This window comes from Pongo abelii, chromosome 2 (assembly GCF_028885655.2).
Source record: "Pongo abelii isolate AG06213 chromosome 2, NHGRI_mPonAbe1-v2.0_pri, whole genome shotgun sequence".
NCBI lineage: Eukaryota > Metazoa > Chordata > Mammalia > Primates > Hominidae > Pongo > Pongo abelii.
The window spans coordinates 199,624,016-199,640,151 of NC_085928.1; the positions used below are offsets into that span (position 1 = coordinate 199,624,016).

The following is a 16,136-nucleotide window of genomic DNA, read 5'->3' on the forward strand; positions in this document are numbered from 1 at the left end:
TTAGCTTCTGAATCATATTTCATTCAATTTCCAAATCCACAAAACCAGGATAAGTTTACAGCCCATATTCAGAAAGGAAATAAATTATTTTGTATGTAGACTTTCCTGATATTACACTGATTTGGGAACATATGAACAATTTTATGGTTTCCTTTCGAAGTAGGTCAAGTCAAAGCAAAACCAAAACCAGCAAAAATTGTAAGACATAAAGAATAGAGTGGAGCCGACTGAGAGATTAAAATAAACTAGAATATTTTTATTAACAGGCAATTAGAAATAATTTGTGCACTTCAAAATATTCTACAATAATGTATTATTTCCAATTTTAATATCTTTAAGAAAATTACTATATTATATGTAAGTACATGTGCATGTGTTTGAGGTAGGATATTTTAACTCAATAAAGGTTATTTTCTTTTATTCGGGTCAGGCAAAGCTTCTAAGGGGATGTGAAAGGGATATCTCTTTCTCTTAGCTGAGAGGAAGAGTGAGTTCTAAGTTAAATATAATCAAGGAATTTCCCTGTCTTTGCTATTTGAGATTGTGACCACAACAGGCGGTTGGCTGAAAGGGAAGCTGAAGGGCGGGGAGGGAGGGAAATAGATGAAAAAACAAAACAAAACAAAACTTCCCTAAGCAGCTCTACAAAACATTTTGGCCCCAGAAATAGTCACAGAAATCCTCAAATCAAATCAGTATCCAGATACAAGGAAGTGTTATGTAGCTGGAGCAGGGTGGACACTCATCAGCTCAGTTCAGTTACAAAAGTCCAGGCTGCTGAAATTAAACTCTGATGCCATTCATGCCAGCATCCAATCACGACAGAGATCAGAAGTTCAGAGATGCCTCCAGCTCCAAATTGCCAACAACAAGTGTGGCTACTATACGTCAAGGACTCTGAAGCCGTGAGAGGGGGAACAACAACATTAGAGAGGATGCCCAGCTGGTAAGAATCGAGCGTTTATGAAGTTTTAGTCACTTGATGAATCTCATTGGCTAAAATCAAGAAACGCTCCGCCTCTTTGCAAATATGTGTGAAGGGGAGAAGTGCCTAAACTTTTATGTCTGATAGCATTTGACCCTATTGCTTTTAGCCTCCCGGCTTTATATCTATATATACACAGGTATATGTGTATATTTTATATAATTATTCTCCGTTTGTTGATATCAAAGACAGTTGAAGGAAATGAATTTTGAAACTTCACGATGTGCCACCCTACAGTACTGCCCTGACCCTTACATCCAGCGGTGAGTTTGAATGTGACATAACTTCTCTCAAAACTTAATTGAAGTGCCTTGTGTATTATGAATGTTTCAGCTGTGTACAAAGAACAATTCCTCCTTGTTTAGTGAGCACAGTGATATTATTTTGGACTTTCTGTGGACTTAAAGTGGTCTGTGGGCATATTCTCTAAATGTCTTTTTTGGTTGATATTTGGATCCCATTTTAAAAAATTATCACACCATTTAAGAATGTTTAAAATATATTATTTGCCTTGTTCAGCACCTACTCACTCCATAAGAAATTTCACTGGGCAGGGATATAATAATGTATGGATAATCTTCAAGTCAAAATAAACACCAAATAATTTTGATTTATACATTAAGAAATAGATAACAAGCCATTGTTGTACCAAACGGATTGTGACTTGTCATTGTATTTTATAAGGAACATTTTTTTCATATGTTTGATAATAAAAATCTTTTGACAAATCTGACTTTTAAAGCCTGTGATTGTAGTAAATTTTATTTAGAAACATTTGCCTAGTACTAAGAGAGAATATTAGTGAGGGTGCACAATTGTGTGTGTATGTGCTTCAAATTAGACTTTGCTATTTTTAAACTGGTAAATGAAATCTGAACAGTGTTTTTCCAGTCATAAAGTTATGGGAGATATTCAAGTCATATGTAGCAATGTGATGTTAGTTTAACAGCATGAGATTTCGTACTTTATTTTATAAGACTAATGAGAGAGGTCCTTTGCATGTTGAAAATGGTGAGGTTACAAAGGGTTAACTTGCCATTTACCATCTGTGTCTGTTGGAGCTTGATACTAGAAGCAGATTCTGCTCTCTCTGGGCAGGACTCACTTACTGTAGACTAGTAGAGTGTGAAAGATGTGTGATCTTTCTTTAACATAATTTACTACAACGTGGAACACTAATGTGGGCTATGTAGATTGTTTCTCTTCCTGTGAGGTTTCTGGTGGGTTGTGTGAAAGGCAGAAGAGAAAGAGCAAGGCAGAAAGATAAATAGAATAGAGGAGATAAAAAGCAAAGGGTGAAAAAAGAGAGAGGGGAAGCAAGTTTGGGGTCTCCAAGGTTTCAGTGGAATTTGTTGGTGGTGGCTTGATTCGTTTCTTGCTGTTTGCCACAAACAACAATATTAGCACAAATAAATGGCTCTAGAATGTATGTTCTTGTATAACGTGAAAAATTAGATTTAGCTGGAGTTGGGGATTGGGTTGATTAAAAAGAAAAACACCAAAGATTTTCTGGTTCTCAAAATTGTTTCTAATCTCAAAATTATCTATTCCATTAAACATCTTTGGAAATAATAGTTCTAAGAACATAATTGTGATGAAATAGTAACCGTGTAATGCTGCTCCTGAGCGCATCTCTCCTAAACTAGGTACTCGGATCCAGGGAAGCTTTAGAAGAAACTTCCTTCTACTGACTAATAACCCACACTTCAATCCTGCATACCTCTCTAGAAGCATTTCTAATGATAAAAGAGGCCTATAAATATAAAGAAATAGAGAAACTACTTTTTATATTACCTTGACGATCTATTAGTTCATGGAGCAAATGTCATCTCAGTTTTTGACATACTGTAATATTCTAAGCAATCATAGTATTTTTGGTTTTTTTTTTAACCTTTATTTTAAGTTCAGGGGTACAAGTGCAAGTTTGTTACACAGGTAAACTTGTGTCATACGGATTTGTTGTACAGATTATTTCATCACTCGGGTACTAAGCCTAGTACCCATTAGTTATTTTTCCTGATCCTATCCCTCCTCCCACCTTCCACCCTCTGAAAGGCCTCAGCGCGTGTTGTTCCCCTCTGTGTGTCCATGCGTTGTCATCATTTAACTCCCACTTACACGTGAGAACATACAGTATTTGGTTTTCTGCTCCGGTGTTAGTTTGCTAAGGATAATGGCCTCCAGCTCCATCCGGGTCTCTGCAAAGGACATGATATCATTCTTTTTTATGGCTACATCGTATTTTTAAGTAGTTTTAAATTTTCCTAGAATGCCCTGGGCTTTAATCATGGTGCCTGATACTTTTGGGGAAGGCAGGGGGACATGTTGAGAAGCTGTGAGACTATGGTTCAGAATGGCCAGGGAGCAATTATTTGCCTAATAAATAATTTCAGGCAAGAATATGTACTTCTCATTTGTAATGCAAGCTTAACCAGCAAAAACATTAAGGTGATGAAACATAGCTCTTACTAAGCATCTGCTCTGTGGAAGACATTGCAAATACAAAAACAAATTAGATGTGACTGTTACATTCATTCATTTAATGTTGCAGTACTTATATATTTAATCTAAAATATATTTTCCTCAAATATTTTAACTGTTTGTCGTGTATTTTAAGGACTGAATTATTACTATTTTCCAACCTTTACTACTTAGTGAATAAACAAGTGAATAAATGAAATATCACTAAGGGAATTAGTATGATAATGTATATTGTCAAAGCAAGGATCCAACAGTATGTTGTTTGATACCTCATGAGTGAATGGGTTTGAGCTGGTTTTTCTAAGCAGACAACCGTTGTAGTTCTCGGTTTACAAAAGCTATTTTAAGAAAGACCAAATTTAATCATTCCATAATCATGGTCATCTACATAGTTAAATTTGTCTTTACTGACCTTGTGTTTAGAAAGAAGACATGAAAGATATTTTTTTCAAGAAAGAACAGGATATCTTGATATTTTTAACTCCAAGCTACCTTAATGTATGAATTCCCTTACAGAATAGAAAAAAATGACAGATGTTATCTTTTATTACTAAATGTTAATGCCATTCCAAAAAAGTGTTTAAATACATGTTTCAAAGGATGATGGTAATCATTCTCTAAGTTAAAACTGGGACTTCATCCTCTGTTTTTTTTCCTTTCCACTTAAACATATTACCATATTGAGCATTTAGTTGTGCCCTGATGTTAATGCTAATTTACTTTAGTCTTTGCAAAAACTTTTCTGAAAACCAAAAAGGCAGTTAACACCTTAGAGCTTATTAAGTTCCCCTTTTGATAATATTAACAATACAAAGAGGAAAAAAGTTGGATAAAATCACATTACCATTTGAATACTAACTCAATTTTTAAAATATTGAACTATAGATGAAATTATAAAAGTTCAATAAATAAGTCAGTGGGTTCGTTACCATTAATTTATGAATAGAAACTTGTACATAATAAATTGTTGTTTATTTTGTATTAGGTGAATATTGAAAATGAATCTAAAATTAGCACTTCAGAAGATACATCCTTCTTAATTTATTGTTTGGGCTAAAACTTGGGCAATTTTCCATTCTTTCGTTTCTAGAATTTCCATCTACTTTGTAAAATTTATTTTTTAACAAAGTAATTTTATAGTTTAAATTCTTTCAAAGTATTTTTTCAAAAAATAAACCAGTTAAAATGATAAACATGAATCAAAATTAAATTTTGAAATTATGTGATAACTGAGGACTAAAAATTAGAGAAAAGTAAACATCATTTCGATTTGAACCACCAGTAAAATATTTTGTATTATTTTTTCTTAGTCATCCTGTATTCCAAAGAAGTATCAAACTATTAAAATACTATATGGATAATAAGAAGTGTGTTTTTTGTGTGTGAATTACATATTGTGAATTTTATTCTTTACTGGCGTAAAGGTCAACTTTATTAGCTGTACTTTCTAAATATATCCCAAAAGAAAGAGTGATGACAATGAAGTTACAGTGGATGATCATTTCATTTGTAAGATAAAATCACGTAAAGGCAGATGCAGCTCTGTGTTGGGCGTCCTTCACTTGCTCCTCCACATCTGTTCTTTTTCTTTCTCATTCTTTGCCTCAAGAAGCTGCCTCCTGATAATTGCTTTAACAGGTCTTTTCTTCTCTGGTTTCCTGTTGAATTCAACCAGCAGCAATCTCCTGCAGGAGAGTGAAGTTGGAATATTAGTTTCCCTGGCTGACTCCCTGTTGGTTTGTGGCTAAAGGTTGCAGATCCTCTCAGAGGCCCTTGCTGCAGGTCCAAGTCCCCTGACTTTGAGTAGTTAATCCCTCCCCTTCCTTTTCTTCAAGCTTAGGAGGAGTAACCATTTCCCACCATTGCTAATTCTAGGGATCCACATCATATTCTCTACCCCTTCATTAAACTTTCTTCAATACCTTTTTTCTTGCCAGTATCATGCTCTTTTTCCTGCCAGGATTGTGACAATTACACACATTAAAAAAGAATGCCGTGATGTTGTTTATGTACATATGACTTCCAAAATAATTGATATGGCAATTAATAATGTATAATTTTTGATATGAGGTAAATGATGTAACCATCCATTTCAATGAGCACACTGGCTTTTAGCCATCTCCGTAATCACTTAAGTTTCTCTGACTGAAAGGAATGAGCCAGCATGCTACAGTCTGCAAATGTTGTTTATACACAGTTGTTTATACACGCTTTTAAAGAAATATTAAGTTACAGTTTATCTTCAGCATCTAATATATCCATCAGTTGTAATCAAGAAAAAATTCTTCAGTCTCTAATGAAGAAGCTTCAAAATATATTTATGACCAACTGTGGTTAGCCAAAAGCACAATGCTGCTCTATTTCCGTGTGCTGTGTCTAAGCGGTGAGTGCATTCAAATAGCAGAGAGTCATATTAGCAGAGTGCACAAAGGATTTGCACAAGATCTGAATTGTAGTAAGTAAACTCCACCACTAAGTGATTATGTGACCTTCATGAAATCACTTAAGCTATCTAAATCAAAGTTCCTCATGAGTTAAGTAGGGATAAAAACCTCTCGTTTACTGTTCACAACTCGAACTTTGAGAAATAAACTCAACTCAACTCTGAAACACACCCCTTTAGTGTATGGTAAGTTCTCACTTAACATTATTGATAGGTTCTTGGAGATTGTGATTTTAAGCAAAACCGTATGTAACTAACGAAACCAATTTTACCATAGGCTAATTGATACAAACAACAGTTAAGTTTCTATGGCATATTTCGGGTCACAAAACCATCATCAATCTTCTAAATATAGACCCACAAGATTTCTAATGTTAAACATTGAGATAAATGTGAGCTACACATGTATTTAAGAAAGATTAATACAAGGAAGTAAGATAATTATTTACCCAATTTTTGGTGAAACAGTGAGTGACGGTCATCATGGTAGTATGTTAAATCAAGGAATAAATCTTTACAAAGCAAAAATTGTAAGGAGCACCTCTTACCACCACACAGTTCAAAATCAAATAAAAATATAGTAGGCTTACTGAGCTCTTTTTGACCGCATCATTTATCATCATGTATTTTATGATTATCATAGACTTTATGAATTTTTATTTTACAATAATGTATATTCATTCCTTTAATTATTTTCCAACCTGCTTATTCCAGTTCAGGGTCTCAGGGCCAGAGCCCATCTCGGCAGATCAGGGTGGAAGGTAGAAACCAACCCTGGACTGGATGCTATTGCATTGCAGGACACACACACATACACACACACACATACACACATACACACATACACACTCACAATGAGGCAATTTAGACACACCAGTGAACCTAATGTGCGTATCTTTGAAATGTGGGAGGAAATAGGAGTACCTCGAACGTCCATGTAGACCTGGAGAGAACACAAAAACCCCACATAGACAGTGACCTCAGCTGGGAACTGAATTGTTTTTTTTCTCATCAGCGTTATATGGAAAAGACGTTAAACAAAACATTTTTTGTGACCTGCGTATTGTTCAGTTCTACTGTTATATTACATGTATAGTGTGCCAGTGGACTGGAGCTGCCTTCCAACAATTGTGTCTTCACGTAAGCGTACCTCGCGTTCCACTTTATATCAACTTTCAGAAGAAAGATCATTTTGGGTCTTGACATCATCTTGGCTTGTCCACCTCCGTTCTTATACTTTAGAATTAAGGAATCTGAATCCCAGAGTGGTTAAGTGTATTGTCCAAGATCACACAGCAAAATAGTAACAGAACCAGGTTGAGAATTCAAGTCCCTTGACTACCAGTTCAAAGCCCTCTTTAACACAAAACATAGCATTTTATTAGATTTACATAAAATTTTACAGTTGACAAAATGTTTCCCAATGCATTGCACATGTGACCTACCTGGGAGGTAGGCAAGTATGGTAGGCAGAATAATGGTCTCGAAAGATAGCCACATCCTAATCCTCAGAACCTGTGAATATGTTGTGTTACACAGCAAAGCAGAATTAAGGTTGTAGATGGAATTAAGGCTGCTAATCAACTGACTTTAAAGTAGGTGGAATAACTCGTATTATCCCTGTGGGCACCATGTAATCACAAGAAAGTGGAAGGTAGAAGAGTCAAAGTGACATGTTGTAAAAAAAGACTTGACAGGCTGTTGCTGGTTTTGAAGGTGGAAGTGGGTCAGGAGCCAAGGAAGCTGGAAAGGGCAAGGAAACCGATTTTCTCCTACAGTCTCCAAAAGCAATGAAGTCCTGCCAACACCTTAATCTCAGCTCTGGGAGACCCACATCAGTTTTCTGATCTACAGAATGGCAAGATACTGAATTTGTGCTAGTTTAAGCCCCTAAATTTGTGGTAACTTGTCACGGCAGCAATAGGAAACTAATCCACCAAGGTAGGAATTTTTATCCCCAAATTGTAGATATGGACACTAGAAAACTGCGTTGTGTTTTGATGCGTTTAACTAAAACTTCCCATGAATTTATTATTTTTTTATGGTGCAAAGTGGGGAAGGTAGAATATATGAGTGAAATACAGTCCTAGACCTCAGGGAATCCAAGGTAAAAGTACCTGTATAGAAATAATACAAGGTACAAGGTGGGGCTGAAAAACACTGGACAAGCTAGCCCGGGGACTGCAGATGCAAGCATCTGCTCTTGAGGCAGTAAATTGAAACAGTGATTTTTATTACTAGTTTCTGTTAAAGTTCCTCAAACTCTTTTACACAGAGATATATCTGACTCTTAGATGGCAGCTCTAAAATTTTGAAGGCCAAATTTAGATCCAGGAAACACAGGAATGTGCATACTCACTTCTGATGTCGTCAGATATTGAGAGGGCTTGGGTGGAGCCTTGGAAATGCACGGTAAACTGTAAAACAATTTTGATTCGGGTGGTTATCAGACCACACTTGGAGAAATAGTTCTAGACTTTTTGGTGGTGTAAGGTTCTTAGTTAATTCGGGTTTGAGTTTACATCGATGCCTCTCTCTGAGAAACTGGGAGCCAAGGGAATGAATGCAAGTTCAGCATTTTTATCAGGCACTCCAGATGATTCATTTGTTTGCACACCCAGTTTTGAAAACCACTACGTACAGTGAGGCAAACTTAGACCCAATGCCCCAACACATGCTCATAAAAAGGTAACCAGAGATAATGAAAAACAGAGATGCATGTTCCCAAAGAAAGACTTCACATTCTCACTTTATTTCAAAGCCAAATGGATTGTAAGATTAAAGTGACAATTTTCAATCTTTGTTTCAGGACAAGAGAGCCAAGTTTCTGATTAGCTATTTTGAAGCTCAAATTTGCCTGGACAGGGTTTCTATCTCCTTTAAAGAATACACCAAGGAAAAGTCCTCAAGCAACAAGTGATGGATGGATAAAATACTGTAATTACGATCAAAGTGCAAAGACTCTGTCTATGTAATTACACACTTCCCAACCTCTGCAAGCCACTTTGTTCCACTAAAATAGAATGAGAAATGGACATGGGTGATGTGTACTTATTGGTTAGTCAAGGTTTTGGGAATGACAGTTATTAACATGTGTGTTTTACCATAAACCATAATATTTGGGGGATAACTTAGATTGTGGGAATTAATTCTTGCTCCATCCTTATTCTTATTTTTATTGTTTGCCTTCCATTATCTACTTAATCTGACTCTCTTATGATGAATTATATTATTTGAAGTTCAGAATGAATTCATTAAGCTTAGAAGAATAAATGTAAGGGCTCAAAATCTCTTGCCACTTTCAAATTTCCAGTTCTTTTTTCTTTCGTTTCAAATGAGTAAACCTAATCTGTTAGGTTGAACAGCAGACACCCATTCTAAAATTCTATTAACTCAGGCAGGTTTCTCATAATTGAGGGCAAAACCAGCATTATCATAAAGTTAAGACTGAGAAAGCATTTTGAGTCAAGAAATACAAAATTGAAGCTAGCGTGATTATTTAGTCAGCCATATGGCTAGCTAGAATGGGTGTTTAATCTTTTTAAACAGATGTTGATTTATCATGGGAATAAATAACAGAACATATACAAGTTTATGATAGTGGACTATAGGAACTCTTTCTTTTAAAGTCAAGTATGTTATGCCTTAAGACTGTTGATTGCATTTAATTTAACCCTCCGTCGAATGCTGACATTTTATCAACGTGTTCAATTTTTACAGCTTCCTTCAAAACATCAAACTTTAAATATTTTATTTGAAATTCATCATTAGCTTTTCTTTCTTCTTGATTATTTTCTGGCTCAAAGAAACTTCTATTTTTGCACTTGAATTTAATAGTGTCATTTACTTCTTAACTACATAAATAATGAATATATTATTCATTAAAGCTTTCAATGAGGAAATATACTTCCTTCCAACTTTTTCATGACACTGCAACTGCCTCTATAAGAAAAGTGTTAATAAGATGTATTTTTCTATTTTATTTTTTTCCTTTTAACCCTTTTGTTATCTCAGGCAATAAATGAGACAGAATTTTTCAAACTAAATGATGAACAATCAAAATTGACGGGTTTTCTCTCAGCATCTTAATTGATACTGTCTAATATGATAAATCTTTGTACCTTCATAAGCTCTTTTTTTTAGTACCCTATAGAGGCTGATGTGGCTGTAATTGAGAATTCTGCAACAAAATGTGAAATATTAATGCATCATTTATCTTCAAGTTAGTACTGCTGCAAATGTGGTCCATTGTAAATGTTGCAGTCACACTGACACACTTTATACAGTCAGATGTTCAATCATTTTTTTCTTGCTGAACAAAAGGCTTCAGTGATGCTCTATAAATGCACTACCGAACCTCTTGTATGATATGCAAGGTACCCACCTATGTTCCTACAGAAAATGTGTGTACAATTTTACCTCTATGTCTTAAATCCTTTAAAGCAGTGAAGTGGAAAGCTTGTTTTTCCCTTCAGCTTTTGACCTCCCTTCTTTTCTTTCGCTTTTTCTCTCTTTCAGAGAAGCTCTGCATTCTTTGCTGCTTGTTAGTACAGAATATGCCTGAAAAAGCTAAAAATATTATAGAACACTTTTTAAAAACAAGTCCAAGCTTTGCTTTGCAAAAGTAAAATTGGGCTATTGTGTAAACTAAACTAAGACATTGAAACAGAAACATATCACAAATATAAACACATAAATAAAACTGACAAAACATATGCCTTTTGGATTTTATACGATATTTGTTCTTAATACCTAGCCTCTCTGAATTAAGTACATTGAAGAAGATTTGTAAATAGCTAATCTTTAAATAAATTCATAAATTCCATTTGGTTGGGGGACAAGGAACAATAGGAGAAGGGAAATAGTTCACTTTCATTGTAAGCTTAGTAGTTGAGTCTGTAGTTTGAAAGCTACAAAACTATTTAATATTGTTCTGCACATATTTCTTAAATACTTGATACTGGATATATGAGAAGAAATTTACAACTTCAACATTTTTATGTATTTGTTTTTACTGTAGCAAATTTGGTTCTGAAATAATCTTAATTAAGTGTGAGGTAAAGGAAGATCTTTGAAGCTCAGGTAGAAGTATAAATGTCAGAGCATTTTAGATATTCTCAGATAAAACATACTCATATAAAAGTAATTGTGACTTGCTACTACTTATATTTCAATAAGTATTTATTACACAAATGATGTGTTTCTAATAATCATGATGCCAACAAAGAAAAATTTAGTAAAACAATTGTTTTCCATGCCGTCTTCTAGGTTCATAATTTTTTTACAAACAAATTATAATCATAAATAGTTTCAATGTCTTATTCATTAATAAATAATCTAATTAGCACTTTCCAGTTATTATGTAAGTGACTGCATCAGTATCTCATCATATCTACGTAATTTACTACATTTATTATTTCCCTTATTTTTGAACATTTGGTTTGGTTATAATTTTTGCTATTAATTAAGAATTAATTAATAACAAAATTAATTAAATAACAAAAATTAATTAATTCTTTTGAATTATTTCCTTGGGATAGTTCAATGGTCCAAATATTTAAGGAAAGCAAACTTGTACATGTTCAATCTAAACAAGGTATGTAATTTACCTGAATTATCTCATATAACACAATTCTTAAGTAATATTCCTAGTCTGCAGATGAGAAAAATGATGCTCAGAGATAGCTAATTTAACCAAGGGTGACCTAACTAATAAGTGGAAAAACCTGTTTGTACTGTCATTCTCACCTGAGTCAGGGCTATCTGACCCAAAGATTTTACTGCTTCCCCCAAAACATCCCACCACCTAAGAAGCAAGAGGGCTGGGGAGTAAATGAGTGTATACTTTTTCAAGTTTCTGGAAAACATTACTATTTAAACAGTATGCCAATGTATTTTGCTAAAGAGTTGCAGCTTTAAATAGTATTATTTTAAAATTTCATTAAGTTAATAGATGTAAGATGATACGTGGTTTTGATTAGCACTTTTTATTAACTAGGACAACTACGGAAACCACAATTACTAATTTTAAAAGACCTCAACGTTTGATTTTGTATTTTTACAAAATGAAAATGAGATATTAACAGCGAAATATGTAGTATTTATTGAATTTTAACTATGTGCCAGGAACTGTTCCAAGCACTTTACACATTTAACTCTCAAACCACCTTTAAAGGTAGTTACTAGTATTATTTATTTCTAACCAAGAGACAATAGTATAATGTTTAAGAGACTGGATTCGGGGGCCCATGTGCATAGGTTCAAAAATCTCACTCTGGCAAACGTTATACCTCCTAACTTAATCTATATGTCTATTTTTTTTTCATGTATAAAGGAGAGTGATAATAGTAGTACCTACCTGATTGGATTGCTTTAAAAATTAAATGAGTTAATTGTACAAATGACTTAAGACAGAGTCTGGCACACAATAAGTACTATAGGATGATAGATCTTATTATTTATATTTTATATGAAGAAATCGAAGCAGAAAGAGGCTGTGTAACCTGTCCTGGGTAAAACAGCTGGTGGTTATGGGTAGGATTCTGATTTCTATCACATTTTCTTTAATAGTAAGTGCCTTAACTCTCAGTAAATTCTATATAGAAATGATTTTAAAGCATAAATAAAACTTATGACAAAACTGTAAAAACTAATAATTTAACATTCTAGAAAAATGGTCTGAGTCTAAAGAGGAAATATCTTTCCAAGTATCACTCACACCCTTAATTCCAGACAGCCAAATTTATTTATTTATTTATTTATTTATTTATTTATTTATTTATTTTAGATGGAGTTTTGTTCTTGTTGCCCAGGATGGAGTGCAATGGCGCAATCTCAGCTCACTGCAACTCTGCCTCCCGGGTTCAGGCAATTCTCCTGCCTCAGTCTCCCAAGTAGCTGGGATTATAGGCCCACGCCACTATGCCCAGCTAATTTTGTATTTTTAGTAGAGACGGGATTTTGCCATGTTGGCCAGGCTGGTCTCGAACTCCTGACCCCAGGTGTTCTGCCCGCCTCAGCCTCCCAAAGTGCTGAGACTACAGGCGTGAGCCACTGCACCCAGCCCCAGACAGCCAAATTTGAGGACAGTCTATTCTACCTCTGGAAATAAATGTTTCCATTAGAACCCTTACAGGCAGGGGCTTAACTTTGAAAACTTCGAGTTGCCCAGTTTGGAAACTTGGGGTCACTTACTTCAAAAGCTGTCCTTTAATTGATTAAAAAAAAACCTTCAATGCTTTTGCTCCCCGATTTCTGTTGATAACTCAGAAATCTCTCATTTACCAATTTCTGTTACTGAAATTTGGTGATGTGGATCAAGCCCTCCTCCATGAACTCTTGACACAATCAGATTAATTAATTTCCGCTCTACCAATGTGACTGTTTTTTCCCCAATGTGGTACGTTGACTCACCATCATTTCTTTCTGCCTTTGTCCTTTTTATCTTTTATGCTTTTGCTAGCTTGTCTTAACTGAAGGCTTTTCTTTCTCTGAAAACATCTACGTTGCCCATGGTCCTTTAGTAGAAGAAATGCCTTCTGCACAAACTCCTTTTCATTCAGGTGGACAAGAGAAGGAACTAACATATTTTTTAGACAACACTGCTGTTTTGGGATCATAGTTGACCCACGGTTACTCAATAATTTCATGTTTTCTGAAATCTCAACCATCAAAGTGATTTACTGACCTTTATGACAACATACTGACCTTCAGAAAACTCTCCTCTGTTACATGGCTCCATTTTCCTCTTTACTGTGGCATCTGCCAGTTCTTTGGGAACTCTATTTCCCTTTTGATTGCCTTCCCACCATGTTGTCTTACAGTCCCTCTGCCTTTTCAGCTCAAGAAGCTCCCGTTTCCACTTCAGGTACCAATCCACACAAATGCCCTGGGTTGTTCTTCATTACCTGAAATTATCAGGCCCAAATCACACAATCTTACACTTTCCTTTCTGGCCACAATCTCCTCTCTCATATCCCCAGCTTGCACCAAGTCTCCTCCCCTCTCTCATACCCCCAGCTTGCACCAAGCCTGTTCCTTCTGCACACCCTCACAACCTTCCCTATGAAGATTTATTCCCTTCTTCAAAGTTTGTCTTAATTTCTATTTATTTCGTAATGTATTTGTGCATATTCACTTACAAGTTTCTGTTCACCTAGTAGACCCTACTACTTAAAGTGAAATGCATAGAATAATACAAAATTTGGGGCCCACATCAGTCCTACTAAATGAGAATCTGCATTTTATTTATTTTTATTATTTCAATCGTTTCGGGGGAACGTGGTTTTTGGTTACATGGATACGTTTTTGAATGCTGATTTCTGGGATTCTGGTGCACCCATCACCTAAGCAGTCCACACTGTAACCCAAAAGTGAGTAGTCTTTTATCTCTCATTTCCCACCCACTCTTCCCCTTGAGTGTCCAAAGTCCATATATCATTCTTGTGCCTTTGAGTCCACATAGCTTAGCTCCCACTTACAAGTAAGAATATACCATATTTGATTTTCCATTCCTGAGTTATTTCTCTTAAAATAATGTTCTCCAATTCCACCCAGGTTGCTGCAAATGCCATTATTTCTTTCCTTTTTATGGCTGAGTAGTATCCCATGGTGTATATACACAACATTTTCTTTTTTTTTTTTTTATGGTGAAATGGAACTTTTATATTGGACCATACCTTTTCTCACCCAATTCAGTTTGAGACAGACCAACAGAGGCACTGTAAGAGACTATGGCTGTCTTCCTCAATATTCAGACATCCTAGTTTCCAATAATTTATTATGGACCTGTTACCCATGAATCAATATAAACCTATTCATATTTAGGGATTAGTTTCCACAAGTACAAAGTTGAATTTCCTTTCATTTGTCCTAAAATGCTTACTTTCAAACTTGAAGGGACTTCAATTTTTCCATGTAGTTTTCAATAACATTCTTTTTTCAGACCAGAGTCAAAATATTCATACAGTATTCATACTGCAGCACCTTCCACACACCCTTTGGTCACTTGAACTGCCCTTCTTTGGCTCTTTTTCCACTTTCAGATCTTTCTTGAAGTCTAGTAAGCAGAACTGTACTGGGTATTCCAGCTGCAGTTTGGTCTGTCATTGTCAGAATGACTTCCGCTACTCATGGTCTTCCAGCTGGTCTATTTCTAGGATTATATGATCTTTTTTTAAAAAAAATTGTTTTTTTTTTATTATTTATTCATTTTATTTATTTATTTATTTTATTGTACTTTAAGTTCTAGGGTACATGTGCACAGCATGCAAGTTTGTTACATATGTATACATGTGCCATGTTGGTGTGCTGCACCCATTAACTCATCTTTTACGTTAGGTATTTCTCTTAATACTATCCCTCCCCACTCCCCCCACCTCACGACAGGCCCCAGTGTGTGATGTTGCCCGCCCTGTGTCCAAGTGTTCTCATTGTTCAATTCCCACCTATGAGTGAGAACATGCGGTGTTTGGTTTTCTGTCCTTGTGACAGTTTGCTCAGAATGATGGTTTCCAGCTTCATGCGTGTAACTACAAAGGACATGAACTCATCCTTTTTTATGGCTGCATAGTATTCCATGGAATATACACCACATTATCCACTATGTTGGTTGATGGGCACATAAGCTGATTCCATATTTTTGCATTTGTGAATTGTGTTACTATAAACATACGTATACAAGTGTCTTTTTCATATAATTACTTCTTTTCCTTTGGGTAAGAATCTGTATTTTAACAAGAACTCAAGGTGATTTGTGAGCACATTCAATTTGAGAAGCATGGATCTAATCCAGTGGTTCCCAAGGTGTGATCCCAAGAGTACAACTGTAGCACCTGGGAATAGTATTAGAAATGCAAATTCTCAAGTTCACGTGTACTATTGAATTTAAAAACTTGAACTTGTAGTTCAACAATCTGTATTTTAACACAGTTAACAGGGGATTCTGATGCACATGGAAGTTTGAGAACCTGACTATACAACTGACAAGGGGAGGGGTTGTCTTGTTAATTTTGGTATTCTCTGTAGGTGTAGGGTATGCATTTTACAAATGCATAGGAAGTGACTGAGCAAATGGATGAATGAATGAGTGAAGGACGCTCTTGCTTATCTCACAGATAATGTGTATTGTTTTCTTCTCTGATACAACTTTATACTTCACATATAGTATTTACATTTACTTAAATGACTAAGCTTTTAATTATTTCTGGATATTCATTATAGCTAACA

At 35.2% G+C, this 16,136-nt stretch overlaps 1 protein-coding gene across 7 annotated transcripts in view; it reads left to right on the plus strand.

Annotated features, from left to right (window-relative positions):
- Window positions 1-662: 662 nt before the first annotated feature.
- TP63 (tumor protein p63) overlaps window positions 663-16,136 on the plus strand; it is a 266,146-nt gene continuing 250,672 nt past the window's right edge. For 3 of the 7 annotated variants that reach the window (XM_063722392.1, XM_063722390.1, XM_024245279.3), the window contains exon 1: window positions 975-1,248. In XM_063722392.1, coding sequence (XP_063578462.1) covers window positions 1,187-1,248 — 62 coding nt within the window. In that variant the 5' untranslated portion in view covers window positions 975-1,186. Of the gene's footprint in view, window positions 1,249-16,136 lie in introns of all 7 variants that reach the window. The other 4 variants (XM_054553125.2, XM_063722391.1, XM_063722388.1 and 1 more) reach the window with 3 other exon arrangements.